General features: G+C 40.4%; 1 protein-coding gene across 1 annotated transcript in view; it reads right to left on the bottom strand.

Annotated features, from left to right (window-relative positions):
* Window positions 1-18,963, bottom strand: part of LOC102694473 (thrombospondin type-1 domain-containing protein 4) — a 149,417-nt gene that overhangs the window by 112,354 nt on the left and 18,100 nt on the right. Inside the window, exons 3-7 of the mRNA XM_015343777.2 lie at window positions 17,312-17,381; window positions 11,999-12,324; window positions 9,693-10,083; window positions 7,522-7,624; window positions 413-549 (exon numbers count right to left, since the gene is read on the bottom strand). Coding sequence (XP_015199263.2) covers window positions 413-549; window positions 7,522-7,624; window positions 9,693-10,083; window positions 11,999-12,324; window positions 17,312-17,381 — 1,027 coding nt within the window. The remainder of the gene's footprint in view (window positions 1-412; window positions 550-7,521; window positions 7,625-9,692; window positions 10,084-11,998; window positions 12,325-17,311; window positions 17,382-18,963) is intronic.

Genomic DNA, 18,963 nt, shown 5'->3' on the forward strand with positions numbered 1-18,963 from the left:
AGAATGTGCCATGAGTGTAGCATTTAGTGAGCTTCGTTAGTTAGTTAGAAAAGAATTATGGTTTCCCAGGATTAAAGTTAGGCTGTTTTCCACATTTTCTAAAACCATCTGACAAGTGACAGTAAAAGCTTTGGAAAATATTTTTCAGAACTATAATAAAATACAGACCACTATAATCAGCTGAGGATAATGACATGTGGACTCCAGACATGAGTGCAATAAAAATGAAAGTCACTTCATGATACACACACTGAGCTACAGACAGATACGCTCCAGTTAATTTCAACCCTTTGCCATCTTACCACCTCCTGATGGGACAACTCGATGGGGAGACATCAAGACCACAGCGGCCGATCTGAAGGGCCTTCAGGAAAAGCCCCTCCTGCTGGAGCTCCAGGGTGAGGTGCCCTACCTTGCACTGGCCGGCCACACACACAGAGGAGTCATTGTGGTCGCACGGCGTCCCGTCGATCACCCTCTCGGCCTGCCGCACGTAGAAGCGGTAGCCGATCGCTCGGCAGTTCAGCTCACAACGCTGGTCCCCCTGCGCTGCATCACAACGGGAGAAAGGAGAAGGTCAGCTCGCTGGGTCCTGTTCCCAGTCTGTAGTGGAACACACAGGAGCCAGTGTCACAACACGATCGTTCACCTCAGACCAGTTTGTTGTAATATGTGGAAAGACGGAGCTGAGGTCATTGGACCCATCTGGCTGATTCGACTCCTCTCAGGATCTCACACAGCCTTTGAAAGAACCCGGGCAATGGGCTTCACCCACGCTGAGTTACCAGACGTCTGGTACAAATAAAGCACTAAAACAGAAGCAGTCGACTTTACTCTTTCAATTCTTCATGAATTAATGGTTCTGAACAATTCCTACCTACTGTACAGTGTAAATATGCAATTACTTAAATGACTGATGTTATTTGAAAATTTAATAAATTGATCTACACCCCAATAAAAACTGACCCACTTCTTAGCCATTCTTCTCTGGGAAGTCATGAACGGGTTGATGCTGCTTGAACGATTGCAGGTGTAGCGGTCTGCTCCCACAAACACTCAAGCTAACGACCTGATGCTTTCATGGTATGAAACTCTTCGGTGTGTTAAGGGGATAACAGAGAGAAAAACCCCTGGTCCAATTATACCATTCAACCACACCAACCTGGGAGTGCATGAATTCAGGAACAAATGCCGTATATTAATTGATACTAAATTACAATTTTAAATGACAAAACTCTCCGTATTAGAAAAGGGTAGTCAAATTTAAAAATAGCCATGCAAATCGGAAAACCAAAGGTCAAAGATCTAGAAATCAGAAACAGACGGAACCAACGGTAGCAGAACTGCATCCTAATGACGTGCAGATTTGGTGCCACAACCACAAGATGGCAGGATTGCACTATTCTCAAATCAAAGATGCTCAAAGACAAGAGGTTATTTATCAGGACAGAATGTGTATTTACCCTGTAATAAAGAAATGGTTAATATACAGTATTACAAAAGATTCACTGAAAAATTCACTGAAAATCAAGTGCTTGTTGAGAGTTTTATTGTATCATTCACTCATCAAAGTGACAAAGATGCACAACTAACAACAAGAAGCACTTATCGACCACTGAAGCGCCATATCAGATTACTTAAAAGGCATTCTATTATTAATTAATATTAATTTAGTTATTAATTTTAAATTAATGGATATTAAGATTCTGTTAGATTCAACAAGCTACAGGCATCTACACACATACAGTACACGTTTAGGACTAAGAGCAGCAGGCCGCTAGAATTCTGATTCCTGTGAATGATGGCCAAGTCAAATCAAAATCCCAACCAGTCAATAAAAATAAACTTTCAATAGAAATAATAATACAGTGTCCCAGTAACACTAACCTCAGAGACTGTATTAAGCAGAAAAGACTAAAATGGAAGTAGTTCAGGTGGGTAGCTGCATCAGCATGCGTAGGCTGCAAAGGAACAAGTAATAGGTTTATTCCATGCTGAAAAAAAGAAGAAAGAGAACACAACGTTTCGGCCGTGGAGCCTTCTTCAGGTGTCAGGTGTCACACCTGAAGAAGGCTCCACGGCCGAAATGTTGCGTTCTCTTTCTTCTTTTTTTCAGCATGGAATAAACCTATTACTTGTTCCTAAAATGGAAGTAGTCCAATTGATGGATTTTATCTTAACTAGCTGTGAGACAAATCAGAGGGCTCAAGTCAAAAACTACAGGGAAGTGTGTCGAAGAGTGAGAAAAGGAAGCAGTCCTTTTCACAAAGGGTTGTTGGAGTCTGGAACAAGCCCATCTGCCCAGCCATATTGCGAACTCAGAAAAATAAGATCTACAGAGAACCAAAGAAGCTTGCTAAGCCCCACTTGTTTATAACCTTTCTGATGCTAACGTAGGAAGAATTTCTTAACTGCTTTGTGTACAGTCAACATCTTGAATGATAACCACACATGTGGGAAAATGTTCTAAATAAACAGAATACTGTACATCTCTGTTGCCTGTGTGCTTATCTGCATTTCTGACCTTAGGCCCTGATTAACAGAACCTCATGTATGCGAGAGAACAGAAAGACAGTAGCGGGGTGTCAGCTGGGGGGGTGTGGAGGAGGCAGGAGAGATGAAGCACGTCTCTTGAAGACAGCGGGTGTCTGTCGTGACAGGTAATGATGTTAGACTGCATTAAGACCAATATAATTCCAGTCAGCAGCAGAATGCGTGGGTCTACCGCAGGGGTCTCCAGCCTCCCTCTGTACTGACACGCTACCCTCCTTACCCCTGAACAGAGCTCTCAATGTTTCTCCCACAGCTGCTACAAAGTCTATATTGTCTCTACTTCATTTCTTCTTCATTGTAAATAGATTCATCTTTATAATCAGATTGGCAATTAAATGGTTGTGCAATACTTGACATGCAGGAATGAGGTTATAGTGGTCTGCAATAATCACTGCATGTGAAGCAGAAATTATTATGAATCTGCTTGATGGTAAAGGGAGTCCAGTGAGAGTCAGGTTCTGTAGAGTAAGGAGCAAATTCATATTTTTAAAGAATTTAGTCAGTGCTAAATATTACGTTATTAAATTTAAAAGCAAATTAGAGTAAGTTAACTTGCATGAATACGGATTAAACATTTTTGTTCCTAATTAATTCTGTGAGGGATATATTTGTGTGGAAATGACTTTTAATGTTTTCGTTGTGGGATATATTTTAATAGTTAATGGTTTTAATAGTTAATTTTAAAAGCAGTTAACTAGCTAAACGCTAAATTGACATTAGTTCATAATGAATGCTTGGCTTTTTGCAGTTTATTTTTTTCTTTAGAATGATCAAATTGGAAGAAACCTGCTGTTGACTCTTCAGTAATCTGAACATCTACAGTATTATAGACAGAGCTGCATGCCTTCAGTGACCTGGGTTAATAACCAGTAATCTATTCTGCCAGCCTGAAGTTGGGAGCATAGCTTCACATCCAGACACAGACTTGTATGTATACACTCATGCCATCGCGCTGTTTTAAACATATCATTTAATCTTTCCACTATTACAGTACATGTATGTAAATAACCTGTACTACAGACATACATTTAAGATTCACATGGCGAATCACGGTGAATATCTATTATATACTGTAGTATTACAGACAGATGTGCTTGCATGCAATTACATTGATTCTAAATCTGTACAGTAAGTCAGATACTCTCTCACCCAGCTATTTCTTGAACAAGCCCAGGGTATCAGCATTGAGAACATGGCTGAGTAGCTTGTTCCAGACTCCCATGACCTTGTGTATAAACTGTGTCCCGTTCACTGTTTTCAATGCACCTAATCTCACTTGATTAATTGTTTTATTTCCAATTGTGTCCTGAAGTTTGCTTTGCCAAGGACTTTTAGGATTCAGTCTCTTAGACTTTGCCATCCAAGACTAAAAATTATTAATATAAACGATTAATTGTTTTTTATAAGCGTATTTATGGTAAAGTTGTGCACAAAATTGAACACACTATTCTAAGTAAGGTTTCATCACCACACTGTAGAACTTTAACACTACGGCAATGATGTGTCAGCGTAGACAGTTACATTTTGTTTTCACAGGTCGCATCTACACATTAAGCTTCTCCCATCTTGCATTCATACTTTGCTCCCTGCATGAACCACACTTCACATGTTCACTTCAAATGTCAACTTTCAGATTTTTGCCCATCCTGAATTGTGAAAAGTCCTTTGCATATTGTACAATATTTGTTAATCATCTTGTTTTGATATCAGCAGCAAACATGACTTCACTAACTATACAGAACCTAGATTAATGATGTGAATTAAGAGGCGTGTTCCCACTACAGATCACTGTGGTACATCACTAATTAGATCGCCCCAACTTGAGTCTTCTGCCATATTCGGTTCTTTTCCACTCATTAACCAGTTCTCACTCCAAATGAACATCTTGATTGAATACTGCCTGTTTTTTTTTAAGAATTAATCTTTTGAACAAAGATATCAAAAGCCTTCGGAAAATCTCTGACCATATAATGTGCTTTAGGTTCGGTTAGAATAAAATTAAGCAAAATGTCTCCTTCAGATGATCATTTCTATAACTTTACATGTGAGAAGACATTTTGCTCAGCCTCAGAATAGCATCAGCCTAGTCAGTGATGAGCAGATACACTAAGTGTTAGGCTTAGCACAGCTGGCAGCAATACAAAGAAAACAAAAGTATTAAGTAACCTAAGAGTAACAGTTTTTTATAAATCAGGTGGGGAGCTGCATCAGCATGCGTAGGCTGCAAAGGAACAAGTAATAGGTTTATTCCATGCTGAAAAAAAGAAAAAAGAGAACACAACGCTTCGGCCGTGGAGCCTTCTTCAGGTGTCGCACACCTGAAGAAGGCTCCACGGCCGAAGCGTTGTGTTCTCTTTCTTCTTTTTTTCAGCATGGAATAAACCTATTACTTGTTTTTTATAAATGTTTATTCTCATCCTTCCCAATAATGGTTTATCCTCTAGGGATCATACTGTGTTTCACACAAACACAAGGGATGTGGCTTTTTATCACCATTGAATTATTCACTTCTCTAGCAGACCCTCTCTCTCAATTAATTCATTGTTTTATTTACAGGTTCAGTAATCCAGTACTCTGCCATTCCCTTTAATGCCACACAATTCCCGCCCAGAGGTTACTTACTGTTTACCAACACACCTCAGCACATTGCATGACAACAAAACTGAAAGTCACACAGAAGACAAAAACAAAAAAGCTATGAAAAACTCCAGTGAATCCCCTAAAGATTAGTGCCGAAACCGTAGGGTAATTAAACAATGAGGGAAAATTAGACTTAAGTTCAATTGTTACAAGCTCACTCATGCTCTGCAAAATTCAAAACTATATGAATTAATAGTAATTAAAACATTGAAATACTGTAATTTGTTTTTACCCCAATACCGTGGTTTACTAGGCTGGCCTTATGGTCACAGTTCCCTAGAGCAGACAGAGTGCATGAGGACAAGCAGACATGTCACCTGCTGCTTCCTCCTGACATTGAGATAAGATAAGATTGATATGGCGTCCAGCAGAACATCTGTGGGACAAACGGGAGACAAGTTTATCAAGCCAACCTGTTCCATCCAGCTGTAGCTGCATTGTGTGTCCGCAGGCTGCCCAGAGCCCAGCTTGTGTGTCAGTGTGTCCAGGATTGTGTGAATGATGAGGGAGCTCAGACCCAATACTTTTCAGAGTTTTCCTTTAGACATTGTCTCATGTTTCATGATGAAAAAATAATCATTATTCTTTGATGTGTATTTTCATTCAGATTCTGTGATCATGCTGCCAGAAATCTGTTTAAATAAAATAATTACAAATTCTAAAACACACAAACCTGAGTCTGAGTCCAAAAAAAAGACACATAATATTAATTTTGTGTGTTGTTGTTTTTTTTGCTGTTTAAGTGAAAATGTACTAAAACATGTTTAACTTCACAGTACTGAAATACTACCAGGTTACATTGTGTAGAAGTTATAATGAAATCACTCATTCAAAATCTTAAAGGACAGCACAATATTTAAAACATAAAATAATAGTACAGTACCTCAACTATGCAAAGGTTTAATGTAGTTTTAAGTTTCGTATCAACTTCTTAAGCTACTTACTGGTAAATGAAGCTGTTAAAGCAGACGTTCTTGTGGGGATTTGGCAGTGACCAGCCTTTTTAGCCAGACTGCAGTGAAACAATTTGCTAAACATATCCCTAATCTACAGTAAATCCTGAAGTAAAGGTCACTGAAACTGAGCACTTTCCCCACTCAAGAAATGTGAGTAAATTATTCATTTCCAAGAGTGGATCACCTGAGAGCACTGCGACTGAACAGATCAACACAGAAGCCTGCAATAACACAGCTTGCCAGATTTGTGTGCACCGAGCCTTAAATGTTACTCTCTGCTTTTTTGCCAAAAACCCTATAAAATACCCTTAAACTGTGAATGAAACCACACATACAGTACAGTAGCATTGGTTCTGTCTAAACGCCTTTACCTGAAACTGTAAAGCCAAATGCAGTTTCTTTTAAGTCTGCACAGATTTCTTTACTATTTGCTATAAAAAGCTGCAGCTCCCAGCCCACCTCCGGATCTTCATGGAATGGCTTGAAAATCAGCCTTCAATTGTGCAACTAAAATCACATCAGCATAATGAGCTATAAATACTGTATCTATCCACTATGAATGCTTTTCATTTAAATGTTATACTGTACTTATTTACCAGAGACTGAAATGAAGGAAAATGGACCATGAGGAAAGATAAAAACTAATACAAATCCATTCACAAGGGAAAAGAGAAACGATAAGTAGGAGATGCGGAAAATGTTTAGAGGTGTTATGTAAACAATGCAATAAGTGTTGTTACAGGTAAAAGAAGAGTGAAAGATTTGACTGAAAGAAGACAGTAAATAAAAATAAGATGGAGAAGCATAACAATACCACCACTGACACAGCAGTTCTTAACCCGATGCCCACTGGCATCAGTGCCCATTCAGGCAGACGCCCATTCAGAATCACAGTGTGGTGCTGTGGTCGCACTTGACAATGGTGCTCCCACATTTCTGCAGTCACATGTGGCACCAGTTCACACCCTGGACACTGACTAGAGGTAGAAGCAGCAATGAAGTCTGTGCAAAGGGAAAGGACAAGGTAATGATAAACTCAGTCTAAGTACTGTAGGTCTTAGAAGCAGGACTTCCCTCGAAGAGAGAATAAATCTGGTTCTTAGTAAACATCACACATGTTTTTTCTGCATCCCATGGAACGATCAACAAAAGAATAAAGAAGCAGAATACAGTAAAAAACACACCCCTGGCTGTGCATCCAGTCACAGAAAAGAATAAGAGCTTGTTATGTGATGTTCACACAGGCCTCGTACAGTATCTCTGTTGCCTAGACGTGCCACATTTCCGCCCAGTACTCGACTGCATCTTTTTCTGTCGGGCATTGTGCTGTCCGATCAGCCACGAGCACCAGTACTTTGTCAGGCTGTCTTACCTTCGTTGAACGGCTCCCACTCGTACAGCCTTCCCATGAAGGGTTTGTTGTTGTAGGAGGAGCACTGCACCTCACGAATATTCCGGCTGCTCGAAGGACAGGCCTGCAAAGAAGAAGAAAGCAGACATTTTGGTTAATTTACTTGCCAAGACGCATGAGTCTCTTGAGGTTAGCAAGAGAGAACACGAACAGTTCTTGAGGGAAAGAGAGGCCATCACAGAATAATGCGTACAGTTAAGTAAAAGGTTAGATAGACAATTTTTAAAAGCCCATTAACATTTTCCCAAATCCAGAGCAAGCAAAGAGTAAACCCAATTCCTGCGTCCCTCAGCTGTAGCTCTAATGGAAACTGGACGCCATCAGACATGAGGGATTGCTGCATGTCCCTGGACAAAGGTGGATTCGCGAGGTGTAGAGCTACGGAGGCATGGGTGTTTCTGAAGTCTCATTACAGTATTAGCCCAGACATTGATTTCCTCCCTTTGTACACGTTGAAGCTTTTTCCACTGTGCACAAGTCCTGGCAGAGTTCTCTTGCTAATGCAGAGCAATATATTGCATTAATTGAAGTATCACAAAGACATGAATTTGTCTCCACGTATTATACTTCAATCAATACATTTGCCTGGAAAGTTTAAGCTCATTTTGCATAGTTAACAAGTAATGTTGAATTCTTTCTTTGAAGTAGAACAAAATCTTAAAACTATCCTCTCTTAGTCACTACATGATATTTGTGAGAGTGGGTAGAGTACAACTTTGCTCTTGAAAAACACATCAAATCTGTAACACTCAGCCCTTACACTGGAAACTGCTGTCTTTGTTGGTTCTTGGGGTCTGTGACATTACTCGGATACCTACATTATTGGAAGACTGGTACACTTTTTACATATTAACAGTCTCAGTTACTAAATTACGAACTTAATTGGATATATTCCACATTCTTGACTGTTTATATGTGTCTGATGATCTTATTGTTAATCAAGTATTTGGTTAACTTCACTGAGAAGCTGCACATTATTAAAGCAAAACGTTAACTGTAATTAACAGGATCAGGGTGCCCTTTGTGTCCTTGCTTGTGTGTCCTGCGAAGGACTTGCGTCCCAGTCAGGACATCGTTCTGTCCTGTGTCTGGGATTTCCAGGATAGGTTACAAGTTGCCAATAACCTTTACAGGACAGCGTAAACAGCTTTCTGGTTACAGATGGTTGGATATTGATATATTTCAGCAGCCAATGTATAACAGGGAAGGACTTTTTCAACAAAGTGTTGAGTTTGGTTGTAAGAGTAAGAACGTTTTGCCTTGAATTTGAATGAAAACCAGGACACAGTGCCTCTTCACCAGCTGAGATGAGTTGAATGGACCTGGCCTGCTGTACAGCACCTTCCAGAGATATGTGCTCTGCCCCCTACTGGGCTTTTATCTATTTCTGCTGCTGTAAGTAAAATTCTTGAAATTGCCATCTTTATTATGAGATTTACAAATGTAACTAGAGACCCACCTATAAAAAAACATATTTGATGCAAAGATAAACAGTTAAGCAGGTAGTTGAATTAAATAATCTGAACCACATTTCTGTGAAAAAAACATTCTAGTACAATTTTCCAATTTTCAAATCAAGTTGTAAAGTACAGCGGAATTCATGATGAGGAAGACAATTAAGTCATTTGATTGGTTACAAAAGTACAATTTCCTCTAAAATTGAAAGAAAATAAAGCAACATTTTGCACCTATATTGTTAAATCCATTTTTGTGGAAGAACAGCACATTCTGCTCTTGTATTCAAATCTGTATAAGCTGTGCAGAAAATGCCAACTATAAATTACATGAGGAGAGAATTTAAAAGTCAAGGAAGAAGAATTTTCCACATTCATTTCATGGAAAAACTGAAAAAACAAATTAAGCAACCTTAAAGTAAAAAACCTTGCACCTGCAAAATGTAAGGCTGTATTCGATTCCAATTCCAAGACCTGATTATTTTATTAAATATTAGTACAATCTTAAATGACAGTGTTATATGGGATGTCAACTGAGAAAAAATAAATACCTCATATTTTATTTAAAAGGTGGAGTAATGCAATCGGGCAAAATCTTATTTGAAAAGGGGGGAAATGCACTCTTTACAGACGATGCTGAGAACGGTTCTGGGTGCAGATGTGAAGTACTGTACTTACATTAGTGTTACAGATCTTGTATTGCTTGTGGGCTCCTACACATTTAATAGTGGTCACGCCCGGGCCGGGGTATCTGAGGTGAGGAGAGAGGAGCAGAGACGACCCGCTGCCCGGATACTGGCTCTGGGCGGGCTGGTATATAGAAGTCCTGGCGTGATGGGTTCTGCTCTGAGAGCCGCGGTAGATGCCGTTTCCCGTGTCATATCCCGGGTGTGGGTTCTGCTGTCTGTACCCCTGGCCTTGCCCTCTCCTACGAGGGTGGGAGGCCTGGCGCTGTCTACGAGGTCTGGGGGCACTCTGCCCCTGCCCAGTGTCCGTCTTGAGTGGCACGATGTAGGGAAGTTTACCATAGCCATATCTCCCTGGCGTGATCTGTTTCTCACTGCTACCCCTGTGGGAAAAGCAAGGAACAGTACAGAGGTCTAAGTACAGTGAACAGGCAGTGTGCTGCTGGTGCTTATTCTGGTCACAAAGGTCATTGGCAACACAACTCAGAAGAGTTTATTAGCAGGATTTGATTCTGGATTTTCTGAAGACCAAAACACTGTATGACTGATTAATTGAAATAATTAGTACATCTGTCTAGCTGTTTTTAATAAGGTAATTACATTTTCTAAACTTCATTTTGTAGGTTTAAAACCTTAAACTTAGAAAACAGTCTAAATAAATGGAATTAGACCTCCAGTCTGCACCTCTTTTGCTTGGAGTCTCATGTGTAACTCGCTCTTTATTTCGTTCACGAAGTTCATTCTTTGAAAGGAGCCGGATCTTCTGGTCACAAAGTACTCCTTGTTGAAGTCACGAGGTGTCATCAAGACAAATTTACAAAATGGAATGTGGTATTCATGGACACTCTCTCTGGGACTTTTGTCAAAGGAAATGCATCACTTATTATACTGAGAGCATTTAAATTAAATTGTTCTTAGCAGCTACTCCAAGTTTTGGTAACGTTTTTTGTTGCTTTGGTTTCCCATTAAAAAAGCACCGTTAGTCAACTGCCATCTTGTTTATTTTAAGCCTTTTTAAAAGGGGCTCACAGGAACAGCACAAAAATAGGAGACGTGCAAAACAGAATGTGAAGGCAATTTAAAAAAAAGAGTTTAATTGGAAGGGAGTCAAGTCCATTACAGGATGGAGCGCTGTACTTTGTTTCAAATTTCAACTAGACTGACACTAAACAGAATGCACTGTAAAATGTTTCACCGACTACTAAATCTCGGTAATAAAATAAATTAATTGATGAAAAATTGTACCAATTCCAAATTAAGCAAGAAACGAACTTGATTAAAGTACTGTAAGTTGCTATGTTAACACATGCTCCCATCACAAGGTCCCTTTCTGCTCATTAGTCACTGTAATGACAAAAGTAATGTGATCTATGAGCAGTGCAGCAGATATTTCACCGCAGAGATGTTCCGACGTGATCTGCATGCAGAGTTAACAAGTAAATGGTATTTGTCAGAAAAACTATATCAAACTCAAGAGCAATATTTCTATCGGATTAAAAGAGATGTATTCAGAAGCCTGATTGTTAACAATGTAATAAGGCCACAACACATCAACGGAAGTTTAGGTGCCGCGTTCTGAAATCAGAACATGTTGCTGGGTGTATCTGGACATTTAGTCTATCTTGTGATGTAAATTGGAGATTGTATAGGTTACTCTGTACATTTTACTTTTATTGTGGTTTGAAATGCAGCCACCAGTGCTGATTCTTTCTAACCCTGAAATTTCTAAATAGGTTTGCCGTTTCCCTAGAAGATGTGTTCCAACACGTCAATAGCATTCAACTGAATAGAGTAAAAAATAACACAAATATCTGTCCTAATGCGTTGAATTTTTTTTCAAAGTTGTCCTAGTTAGATTTGCAAGATGTTTGTAGGTACAAAAATGTCTAAATAACAACGGCTGTCTCCAGAGCTGCATGGGTTGCCATCGGCCTGTCCCTGCAGTGCTGTGAGATAAGTCTCACTTCGCGACTCGCGAGCTGCCCCGAGCCGCAGGCTCCCACGGGAAGCCCTTGAGCGCGGTGCCTGAATGAGGAAGGGAAAGTCAAAGGTCAAGCCCAGGTAAGGCAGGTAATGAGTGCTTTAGTTTGTAGACCTGTATTTGGGGAGTACTGGTGTTTTATCTTTTTACAAGGAAGCAGAAATGCAAGGTGCCTGACATAGTGACAGTTTATTCAAGACAGTTACAACCCAGCATTGCATCCCATGCAAATCGCATCACTGTATTGTAACTGAAGTAACTTCCTTGGCAGCCAGATTCAGCTCTGCAGGAAGGGAAAGGGTGCGAGAGTCCCTCACCTGTGGCCAGGCCTCGAGCTCTGCGCCGGCCCGCCCGCGCTCTGGGGGTGCGTGTCATTGGAGCGAGGCGGCCGGCCGGGGCGGTGCAGCGGGACCGAGGGGCGCAGCGCTGACACCACTCGGCCTGGGGCCAACGTGTGGGGGGGCACCCCGTGAGGGACTCTCGCCACCTCCTGGGGGTAGGCCAGGCAGGGGCGCGTCTGCTCCCTCACACCCCCGCCACAGGAGCGCGAGCACGCCGCCCAGGGCCCCCAGGGGCCCCAGGACCCCGACACCTCCCCCCTCCCGTCTGCGGCGTCCTGCTGCGGTCCTATCCTCTGGGGGACCTACGGAAGAGCAGGGTGATGGGAGTTATCGCCATGATTAGAGCAGAAACAGAGGTGTAATCTGTGCCTCAGACACTGATAGACCTCTAGTCTATAGATTAACATTGTATACATCAAAAATCCTGTTTGACTCATTTCAAACTCTTACTCCTGTCAACCTGCCTTCACAATCTCTGCAATAGTCTCTGTAATAAACCTTCACAACGGAGAGGACACAAGGACATAGACTGTTAAAACATGGAAAGTTTTAAAAACAATGCCTCTTATTGGCACTCAGTGAAAAAGACAGGAACTGGAATTAGAAACTGTGAAATTTGTGGATTCACAAATTTGTGGATTTGTGGATCCTGTTCCAGTCTTTGACAGTATACAATATCCTCATTGAAGGCAACTTACTGTATGGAAGCAGAGGTTTTCTTTAACATAATAATGAAGTTATACAGTAAATATCAGATTTAGCCTTAATCACATTCTCTAAAAGGACGGAGGATATATATTTGAAAAGCTTGCCTCCTACTTCAATGCTATCTGATGGGATTGGGAGGACAAATGACTTATTTTACAAATTCTTCACAGATTCACAGAAAATGAATAATTGTAAAACTCACAATGAGATATATTCATATGCTGTATCTTTTTTGACTGTATTCTACGTGAAATATTGTTTTAAACTGAAAACTAAAAACCAAAGTAATGATGTCTGTAGGTTGATTAGAAAAAATGTTTTCTAACTAAAAAACGTTTTGACAGGACGAAGAGCAGTCACATTTGAATCTTAAAAGGGCATTACTAATCAATATTATATCTCAATTTTTTAACAGGGACCTGCTTGCTAACTTGGTCTTTTTAACAGATAACATCTAAATTTTATAGGTACTCAATTCCCTGTGCTTTTGTCCATGGGAAATATCTGCCAGGTGAAGATACTCCCTTGCACAATAACAATGGAAACTCCATCGAGATGTGGAGTTAAGCATGCATGCTTAAACATCTAGACCGCTTGAAAATGTTTTGACATCACAAATCTATTTTATATGCATGAGGCTATGAGTTGAAACTATTATACAGATCATTTCTCAGAATCTAGTGGAAACTGGTTCCAATAGCTGCAATATGAAAAACAGATAATTCATTCAGAATTATTGCTCTCAAGGGATTGCTCACCTAAGACATGATATTCCCATGGACATCATCGTTGTTAGTGTGGCTGCTCCTTTATTACTACTGCATGCTAGACAATGCAGGTACCTAAAGATGGGCTGCCTGATTTCTTCACCCTCAGTGCTGCCTTATGGTCCAGTATTTGCATAACCCCATCACTTCCACGATTGTGGTAGACCTGTTCATCTTGGGTTGCAACCATTCCCAAACAAGGTATAGAAGGTCGAGCACCTGAGGCCCTACTAAATGACCACAGGTTTTAAAGACCAGAAATGAAGTCTGTAAGGACTGTTTAGACATTAGACTCCTTTTAGACATTAGCTCAAAGGGCTTCTTTTAAAAGTTAAAATATTTGCAAGCTTCTTTGTGATAAACTCATGGCTGTTGTTTTGGTGGCTTGCTCTGTAGCAATCGCCTGCATAAAGCCTTAACTAATTCCCCCATTATAGAAAAAAAGGAGAAGGAAAACTCCTCTAATTTTGCCATGGAACAAGAAAGGGTACTTTCCATGCTGAAAGCTAAAGAAAAGAAACAAAGTTTAGGCTATGGAGACAGCTTTGGATGTCCCTTTGCAGCCTGTGCATTCTGACTCAGCTCCCTACTCGAACCTCCTCTGATTCTACTGCATGATGGTTGAAGCTGTATCTGTGCTAAGCTCTTCTAGAGAACACTATCCCACTACTACCACCATGTGAAGAAGATCTCCCCTGTTGTACTGTTGTACTTTTTTTGCTTACTGGAGAATGAGCACCACCCTAGAAGCACTGCATCTTATATAAATAGGATTTTAACTAAGGCAAAGGCCACCTGTTGCCCTATGAATAATAGTTAAATCCCAGTTGTTCACAATAAACCATCGTCCACCAATGATCTCGAAGTTTTCTATTTTTGATGCTTGTGCCAAGAGAGGGTGATTCAACTGCACCTCTAAATCTGGGTTTGTAAAGGGTTTTATATCTGCCCTTCACAGCTGCAGGTCGCTGGCCAGCAGGAGTCTGGTCGCCAGCCTCAGCGTGTATGCAAACATGCAGTATCTGTGTGCGCACAGCTGTTTGCTCACTACACACCACAGCGGCCTCTAGCAGCTGCTCAGTGTCACTGCAGCCAGTCTGGCCCGTTTGCTCTGCTTAGGGCAATGAGTCACAACCTCACCCCCAGCTCAGCCCTACTGGAGAGCACAATCTGCAGCCAGGCACCATACGAACAGGGCATCGGCATTGCAGTGTAACCAACCTAACTCTCTTAAAGCCCAAATTAGTACTGGGTAACATTTCATATTTACAATATCAATGCTTTATGTATAATTTCCATAAAATACATTAGCATAAAATGCATAACTCGCCCCTTTGTTTCCTTAGTTGCCTGCAAAGGGGACCAAGGATGCGGACTAAGCTGTAGGTACTTGAGCCCGGTCCTTGATCATCACCCTGCTCTTGGCACTGGTAGCTAATAATCTCAGCCCAGCCCCAGTCTCTGCAGCTGCAGGTATGGGGAGCTGCTCAGTGATCACAGATTGGGAGATCAGCTGGGTCTACATGCCCCCTGACTGATGGACTGACTCAAGTTTATTAGATGTTCTCTGAATCAACAAAAACCGTTATGCTGACAATATTGTCTATATATTACATATAAAATTAAACTGCAACAATAGCTGTAGTTGTACTGTAGAATTCAGTTAATAGGTATAGTTGAGAAAACATGTCTGAACCTGTAGGTCTAAAGAAGTCATTGTCTAATAGTTACTGTATATATGAAACCTTCTACCTGGTATCCATGTTCTGCAGCACTACACAGACAGGGTAGATGGCTACAGGTTCTTAAGGGTCGTGCACTAGAATTTGAAGCATGTAAATGTGTTATTTCTGAATCTGCGATAATGATCCTACACCTAGACCACTGAATTCTGACTTTCAAGCTCCTTGCTCAGGGTGACAAAAATAACCCAGACTAAGAAATCACAATAAACCAGCTGTGCTCCTCCACTGACACTTCTGCTTTTCTGTCCATTCATCAAAGCTACTGCTTGTGTGAAAAATGGAATCTCTCCTATCTGTATTATTCTGCTGTTAAATACATTATTTTAGCGGAGGAGTTCACTGCTGTTCCTCACAGGAAGCTGCGACTCTACAATAAAACTGCATAATTCAGGGGCATCCAATTGTGATCTAACCAGCAGAGGTCACCATCCTGCCACTGACAAACTTTACACACTGTACGCGCTCTTTCCTGGGAGGAACTATTCCAGTGCTTCATTTTCATTATCTTTCCATGTACATCAGACATCAATATCATTTACATTGTTCCTTTTCCTAAAGAGCTTTCACATCACAGGCTTCTATAAAGTTCTTCTCTTTCATAAGAAATACTGCAGCAGGTGACTGAGCACCACCTGGGTCTGGACATTTTTGAGGATATAAAGCGCTTTAAAACCACACTCACTGCACAACAGGGACACATTAGGGTCAGATGAAACCAGGGACAGACAGGGAAGGGATAAGCTTAAATGCCAGTTGCTTAACTTGGCTTTTAGAGTTGCTCCTGCTCTGAACGGAGTACAAATGGCCCTTTCCACACGTGCTTTCATCCAGCTGCCAGAGCACAATGAAGAGCGTCTTTGATAGAGACAGTCAGAAAAGAAAGACTGGCCTAATATATTCTTTAAACTGAGAAATTTATAATATCACTAAATTATTTCCTCATGCTCCTTTGTGTTCAAAATGCTTTTATGATCATGTTTTCCCTTGAAACACTGCAAAGGAAAAGAATTGCGATTAGTTCACAGATTTTAATGGATTGGAACTTCCCTTTGGAATCTCTTCATTAGAACACTGAAGACAGCTTGGGTTGACTGGGCGATGGAGTTGTCATTTAACTCAAGGGGAATATGTTTAGTTGTTCTATTTAATATACTTTATTAATCCGCATGGGTATTTAAATTTCCTTCATAAAGTCATTAACTTAAGTTATTTAATTAAGTGTGCTCAGAACATTTCTTAACTAATCACATTAATCAAGGGTTGACTTACTTTTTGTGACTTGGAAACTTGGGGATACAAATTTTCTACAACTGACCTGAAAATCATAATCATACCTAATATTGGTGAAGAAAATTAAAATGCTTGTGAATGTCAGTTATGTTAATGTCAAGTACAATGAGGAGCAGCATGGGAGGTCTCAGATGAGAAGATTCTTATGCAGAAACATGAAAATGCAAATCCAACAAGACCGAAGCTCTTTTTAGGAATCTGGTGCTCTGGGATAATGATCCTAAAGCTGTTTATACTGATACATGTGCTGTAACACTTGACATAATTTCATCTGTCATCTGTCAGCAGCTGCTGCTCCTTGGCTTGTGTTTCGCAGAAGCCAATCGATTAAGATTAAGAGGATTTTTTTTAATTTTCAGAGGAAATATTTTACCCATATGTTACTGATATTGTAGAAGTAGTGTCTCTGGGGATGTATTACAGTAAGTGCACAATATCTTCATGCTTTTTACAATGTGTTTAGAAGAGCAAGAAATTATTTTGGTGATTATTGTTATTATTTTGGAGATGATTTTAAAGTTGAAGAGCTAATGGAGATTGCCACTTTACAATTTCCAAATGTTACACCTGCACTGAAATGAATTCATCACATTTTTTTCTTTTTGTAAAAACTGCTGCCTTTTCTGGATTTGCTCACTGGGGAGCTACTCATGCCGACAAGTTAATTCCCAGAACACTGCAGCAGGTGAAATGACTGGGTTTCACCCATCCAGATGTTCTGTCCTCTGGATAGAAACTGGCTCCTCAAAAAGTAACCAAACTCAGTTTGAGACGTTTACCTTTCTGTGTTCCACTGTGTGCTGACAATCCACCAGGGTCGGACCAATCAGTAACAGAAGCACGGGAATTCTACACAGGAGAAAGAAATCAGGTTGACTGTCATGAGAAGCAGATGGGGAAAAAAAACACGACAAGATATGAGGAAGCACACAAAAGAGTATATTAAGGGACAGATCACCAATACATCCCTATGAGTTTTTTTCATTAAAACGTGTAAGGATAGTGTGATTAGTTTTACTAGCAATCATTATTTCGCTAAAATTATGCTACTAAATTTGTATTTTTTACCTGTGATCATTTTCATTAGAATGCCACTTTAAAAAATAATAAGCCCAAATAAAATAAGCAAAATAAGCCTACAGCTCACAGAGGCACAAGGCAGGATGAGTGTGCAGTCTTGCTGGTACCGGACAAAATCACACAGATCCTGCTAAAGGAGCTCAGCCTGTGGGCACTGTGGGCTGTGTTGCTGAGAAAAGATTCCAAGACTCTCCAGCTGACATTGGTAGATTAACTCTGGCCCAGGTGAGAGTCTATTCACTATGGGTGTGATAAGTGATCACTGCAGGAGAACTCTGGGCCCTGGTCACCCAAGCCTGCTCTTCATCCCAGGAGCGTACCCAGGCTTGCGACTGATGGGCTGAGCTCACAGGCCTCAGACTGATGGCAGCCTCTGAGCACACAGGCTCTCCCTTCAGCCGTGCACAGCCATGTTCAGGAATTCATCAATGTTTTTATTCACCCTCAATAAAGTGCAAAACCAATTATTACAAAACTACTAAACACATGTAGTCTTGAAAATAAGGTTTGCCTAAGTTATTTAATTCATGCAATCAATAGGAGATGGAAACACCTTGAAGACAGTCCATGTGGCCTTCTCACTTAAGTAACCTTTATATTTGTATGATGCCGTTGCCATCAGGGAAAGCACCAATTACATTGTTTCACACTGATGGAGCAGTTACAGTGACTCAAAACGTGGCCAAAGCATCAGGATGATACCTACTGTAGCAAAAGCAGTATACAGTACATTTGATAACACTAATAAACTAAAAAATGAGTATGACTTATAAATGTACTCGGCTGGCAGGGTATAGTCCATTGGAGTGACTACTGTACTTTTCGGCCATGTGTACAGGCTTAGCTTTGGCATTTGCTCAATGTCATGAATCCTTGCTTAGAAGTCAAGTTCTCATTCATAATGGCTGTTTCTATTTATTTTTTTTTAGGAACAGTCCAAGGCAGATTCCAACAATCTGAAGCCAAATTATATCATATCCTTCTCAGAATTAGATCAGCCAGTGGGACTGGCGAGAACAAGCACAGTCCACATCTGCGATATTCAAGCAGTACCACCCAAGTGCAAATAAGTTCATGAGTATCTTCCAATCAGATATAAGAAGCTTCTGTTTCTCTGTATGTAACTGGTGGTTTTTGGTGTTTGTATTTTATATACTGCAATCAGGCACTCCCCTCTCCTGAATCTTCTTAGTGAAATTTCCATTCCTGTTCAAGTTTAGAAGTATTCTTTTCTTGCTTACTATGGAGTACTTAGAGTGTTTTCTCTTTTTGGCTTTGATTCCACATTTTCCTCAACATACACTTAATAAGAAACAGATATTTAAATTATCTGAATTCAATTACCATTAAA

This window comes from Lepisosteus oculatus, chromosome 5 (assembly GCF_040954835.1).
Source record: "Lepisosteus oculatus isolate fLepOcu1 chromosome 5, fLepOcu1.hap2, whole genome shotgun sequence".
Taxonomy (NCBI): domain Eukaryota; kingdom Metazoa; phylum Chordata; class Actinopteri; order Semionotiformes; family Lepisosteidae; genus Lepisosteus; species Lepisosteus oculatus.